This window comes from Limulus polyphemus, unplaced genomic scaffold (assembly GCF_000517525.1).
Source record: "Limulus polyphemus unplaced genomic scaffold, Limulus_polyphemus-2.1.2 Scaffold555, whole genome shotgun sequence".
In the NCBI taxonomy this organism is placed as follows: domain Eukaryota; kingdom Metazoa; phylum Arthropoda; class Merostomata; order Xiphosura; family Limulidae; genus Limulus; species Limulus polyphemus.
Window position 1 is genome coordinate 187546 of NW_013666165.1, and position 5285 is coordinate 192830.

The 5285-nt window shown below is 33.5% G+C and overlaps 1 protein-coding gene across 9 annotated transcripts in view; it reads right to left on the reverse strand.

The window, feature by feature from the left end:
• The window catches only part of LOC106459082, an 86978-nt gene that overhangs the window by 60546 nt on the left and 21147 nt on the right, over positions 1-5285 (reverse strand). For all 9 annotated transcript variants that reach the window (XM_022385488.1, XM_022385480.1, XM_022385486.1 and 6 more), the window contains exon 6: positions 3456-3674. In XM_022385488.1, the coding sequence (XP_022241196.1) occupies positions 3456-3674 (219 nt within the window). The remainder of the gene's footprint in view (positions 1-3455; positions 3675-5285) is intronic.

The window sequence follows — 5285 nt, forward strand, 5'->3', positions numbered from 1 at the left end:
CTATACTTAGTATTTTGAATTTACAAACATCTAATCTGAACCAATGCTGCATTCAACATACCATGTGACACATAAAAATCGATGTTTATCTGTGTTTTTTAATATTTACTTTTAAATTAACAGATTGAGTAATGTATAGTTCTAAGATTTGAATTATAATCTACAGTTTTATACCAAACGTACTGCCATAAGTTCATGAAATAATAGTTCAATAAAATTTTTTAATGCAAGTCAACAACCAAGATGACATGGCCTTTCCCCTATGACCCATCTCAAAAGGGTTAAGCACATTCAGAATCACATCAAAGTTCCAGTCTGGTAAAGGAAAAAAGACAAGGGGGGGATGATGTATGAGGAATGTCCCAAACAAAGTGGTAAGAATAGGAGAGGTAAAAATGGAACCATAGTAAAAAAGCAGTTGTCAAGGTCACCCAATAGCCTACTATGGTAGAAGCCAACAATCTTTGGTTGGACAATGAGGGAAAGAAGGCCAAAAGGAGGAAGATGCTCTCGTGGGAAAGAGTGGTGGATTGACCAGTGATGAAAAACATGCCACTGTCGTCAATAGAGCAGAAGGGCAATACAAACAGGATAAAAGAAGGGTTAAGCAGTTTGAGAAGCCTGACCAACAAGCAAGAGACCAGACAAATCTCACACATGAGACAAATGGACAAAACTCTCGGATGAAGGAAAGACGTACGAATTTGTAGCTAAGGGTACACATACAGAAGTAGATAAGACCAGTCCTGGCTGAGAGCATCTTCTACTAGAGAAGCTGTGTGAGGTATCAGGGACCAGAAGAGGGAAAGTTTGGAATTAAGAGAAGTGACAAAGGTATCAATCACTGGCATGCCCAACTGGGAACTGATCCAACTAAAGACCTGAGAATGGAGTGACCACTCTATAGAAAGAATCTTGTCCAGTCGAGAGAGATGATCCACTACCAAGTACAAAGCTCCTGAGACATGACAGACAGTCACCTTAACCCAATTAAGTGGTCCCAAAACATGAAGTCCATGTGCAGAAGGACAGGTTTCTAGAACAAGTCCAACCCTGATGTTTGATATGGAAAATAATTGTAGAATTGTCAGAGTGGATCATAATAAAGTGATCCACAAGCTGAAGTAGGAAATAGGAACCTCCCCAATGGGTGGCTAAGAGTTCCAGAACACTAATGTGGAAAGCACACTCCACATGAAATCAAACCCCTGAGGCCTCAAAGCCATCCAGATATGTACCCAAACCTGTAGGAGATGCACTGGTGAAGAGATAGAGATCCAAACATGGGAGCAGCACTGGAATGTACATTGTAATGTTAGCATGATCCAGCCATCAAAACAGATGCTAAATAAAAGAAGGTAACAGGATCACAAGAGATATTACATTGAACACTCAATGTCCATTAAAGAAACCTCATGTGAGCTTGGCCAAAATGGACAGCAAGAAGAATTATATGGATGAAAAATGGAAAAAGAAAGAGAGGTGGAGGGTTCACAGGGTCAAGAAACAAGTGTGGTTTTACAAGGTTGGGAGAGATGAAAAACAAAGGGAGGACTGGTGTCAGACAGCCTTGCTCCAAGTCTCTAATGTGTTAGAAACACTTTTGAGGACTTCAGGAAGAAGACCGGAAAATTGAACAGCAGAGTTAATGGAGATGGGGAAGGGACTCCAGGGATTGGGAATTGCAGAATGGAATAGGGGAATGGCTATAAGCCATTACAAATGAATCCTGGATTCAAAGAGAACAAGACATTTGAGAGAGTGAACAAAGCTAATCAAGAAATGAGTCAACATGTAGAAGTATTTTTGGATAAGAATTAAACACTAAATAATCTTCAGCATAAAAGACATTTGGTAAGGAATGGGAAGAATCAAAAGACACAGGTGAAAGAGAAAGTAAACAAAACCTGAGAAATAAAACACTCAAAGAGATTTGGAAAATTAACATTAGCCTCTACAGGTAAAAAGGAGCCTAGTGCAAACCCAGAAAGTGGAAAAACCTAATCAAAATAATCATCCTCATAGTTGGGTTCAAAAAGAGATGAACATACAATAATGAACTCACTATGTATTCAACAATGGCAGTAAATTTCTCCACAGTCAATGAGCCTCCAGTAATCACAGATGAAGTAGGGTTGGTGTTAGCTACACTGCTGAAACGTCATGAGGAGGTAGTGGTCACTGTAACTTGAGAATTCATTGTGAATAGAGGAATTTTTCATACATTTTTTTTGTAAGCAGTAACTGAAAGGCATTGTATGTCGAAATAAAATGAATGAAAGTTAAAACTGAAATAAAGGCTGCACAAATCTCACTACACTGAACAAGGTTTAACCTTCGAGAAACATGCTTTTTCACAACAGTGCCAAGGTAAAGAATGAAGTTAATTTCGAGTGCAAGTACTTAAGAAGATCTATTGCACATGAGAGATGTGTTACTTTCCTACTGATGGAGGGCTATTGTTGCATGATGATTACATCACACACTATTCCAGTTCACGTTAATGTGTTTCTTAGGTGGGAGAGAGCTCAAGGCTAGTTGCATGCACACAATTTCACTGGTAGATAATAGAAGAATAGCTATTGTGTGAAAAGTAAGAATATCATTTCTGAATAACTATGCTTTTGTTTTGCTCAACTTCCTAGGAGTACTTATAACACACTAAACTATTAAAGGAAAAACCTAAATAATCAAACAGCAGTTAATGAGTTTAAACACAATTTTTCTTTTATGTTGTTACAGTAAAATTAGTGTTAGCTAACTATGAAATGGTAAGTCTTCATAAAATAATGAAATTTTATGTTTTGTTTAGTAAAAAAACATTAACATTAGCTCTCTCATCTCAGCTATCCTTTACTGCACATGTCACAAAGTTTAGTGACAATCAAATTTTAACTAAAGTACTTTTTATTTGTTATACCAATTATTATAACATAAAATTGTAGCTAATAATCCATATTTTAATGGTAAACAAGTTTTAAGTTCTTAATTTCATAAGGCAATATTTCTTAAAAATCCTAAATTTCCCCTAGTGCAAGAAATATGACATATTTTCTCTAAGCACCCCCTCTTCTATATTTCACTCACCAGCCCTCCAATAAGTATAAAATTTAATGTAAATTACTCACTATAAAATTTTTATTACTCAGACAAACCTTAATTTTTATAGCCTTCAATTTTGTTTGGTTACTGAGCCATCAAATGAAAGAATGATTAACAAATCCTTACAGGTGAGAGAATGTGACAGGTGAGTGTGGCAAGAGGGGTCTGATTTTCTTTACACTTAATACTTTACCATCACCATTATCATATATTAATAACTGATCTGAAGTATAATTAATACAAATAGTAACTTCTATTATCAGATCAGCTCAAATGAATGCAACTTGCACTCAGTCTTGTATGTTTGATAGCTTTGGTCTATGGTAATAATAAAATATTTAAAAAATCCTCACCACTTAACTCGTAATCCTTTGGGTCACTTCCAACAACAGTTAATTTTGAATCATTCAGATGGAACTTCACAAACTTTACCAGCAGTTTTTCTTTTCCAGGATCTTGAGGTTTCATTCTAAAAACACAAGTTGTTTCTTTCTTTCTCTTACTGTAAAGCGGTGATTGTAACTTTCCATAATGAATTTTTATACGTCTATCATGGTTGTCATAAGAACATTCTGTTAAAAACATAAAAAAAAAATCATTAAAAATAATAAAATTCCCTAAAAATATAGAAACAGCCATCAACACACTATAGTTATTTAAAGAACTAGCAGAAAAGCTACCCTATGGGTGGTTGTATGTGCCAGTAATTAATTTCTAAAAAAGGATTTCTTTCTGGGAAGTAATTCTTGGGAAAAGTGTTCGGATTGTGCTCTTTAGTCATACGCAACTCACTGCATCAAAATGATTCAATGTACAGAGCTCAAAATTTTCACAAATTTTAATGATATAAGCTGTAATGTTTTTATATATTAAAAGTGGTACGTACGTTTATTGAAAAAATAATAGCATTTTTAAGAACTCCAATTTCTCAGTACTACATTTGAAAATTACATCGATAAAGATATAATCAAACCTTCATGTACAGCCCTAGTGAAAATAGTATTCTATTATAAAGAAATGATTGTTACACATAGCAGTTATTTTTCTAATTGTCTGAATTTTGAACATCCAAAGTATGAAATTTTTTATGGATTTTTGTTTGTGGTGCCATTCAATAGATGGTGCAGGAGTTTTGGTTACATACATAGACACTGACATACAAGCTGCATCCATTATAGTAAGAAGATATATCATTACATGACAATTTGTTCACTTCATGCCATAAAATTGACATTTTATTTCTTTGAAGACTTCTTTAATTAGGTGGAGTCATTTTTTCAATAGACGTGTTAAAAAATTCAAAGAACCAATAAAAGGTTTAATAACTTTCAGCACCCCAAATGGAGGATTCCTTATTTTGAATTTCAGTATATTATAAATTAGATATACTGTTTGTTCAAGAGAATAGAAAATTTTAGAAAATCAATGGAAATTTACATTTGAAGATCTTTCTTAGTTTATTTAATAATAGTTTTAAATACTGACAAAAGAATAAGGTTTTGGTTTTTAAAGATGTCATTTTAATGATTCAAAAGTGTGGTGAACAAGTCAACAACAACAAAAAAGTTCACTGTGCTTTAAACATTCTAAACCTTACTTCATATAACATCAACTCTCTGTTGAAATACCTTATAAATCCGTAGTATATTAGTTTACATAGTGCATCAGTGTTGGAAATGCTTTATAATTACAAGAATTGTGTAGTATCTTTAGCTGTTTCCTTCACATTAAACATCCACTTTCAAAATTTCAGTGTTAAAATGGACAAGTAAAAATATATATTTATTTATTTATAATACCAATTTTCTAGTGGTAGAGAAATAGGTAAAGTATAAATATGTATTCAAATACTCATTTATATTCTTCCCTAAAAAGTTAAACCTATAGCTATATGACCACTATAAATTAAAAACAAATTGAACTTAAAGATAAACATGTAACTATTTATAAAATAATTTTATCACCATCAAAACATGCTTAATTAATTTAAATTCGATGACGAGGAACCCACTTTGAGACTAATAATGGCTAGAGACGGCTTAAATGGGTAATGAAAAAAAAACTTTAATACAAGTTTAACATGACAGCAAATGTACAACGTTTCGACAAGGTGGGTACCTGATGATGACAAAACCTTGTCGACACGTTGTACATTTGCTGTCATGTTAAACTTGTATTAAAGT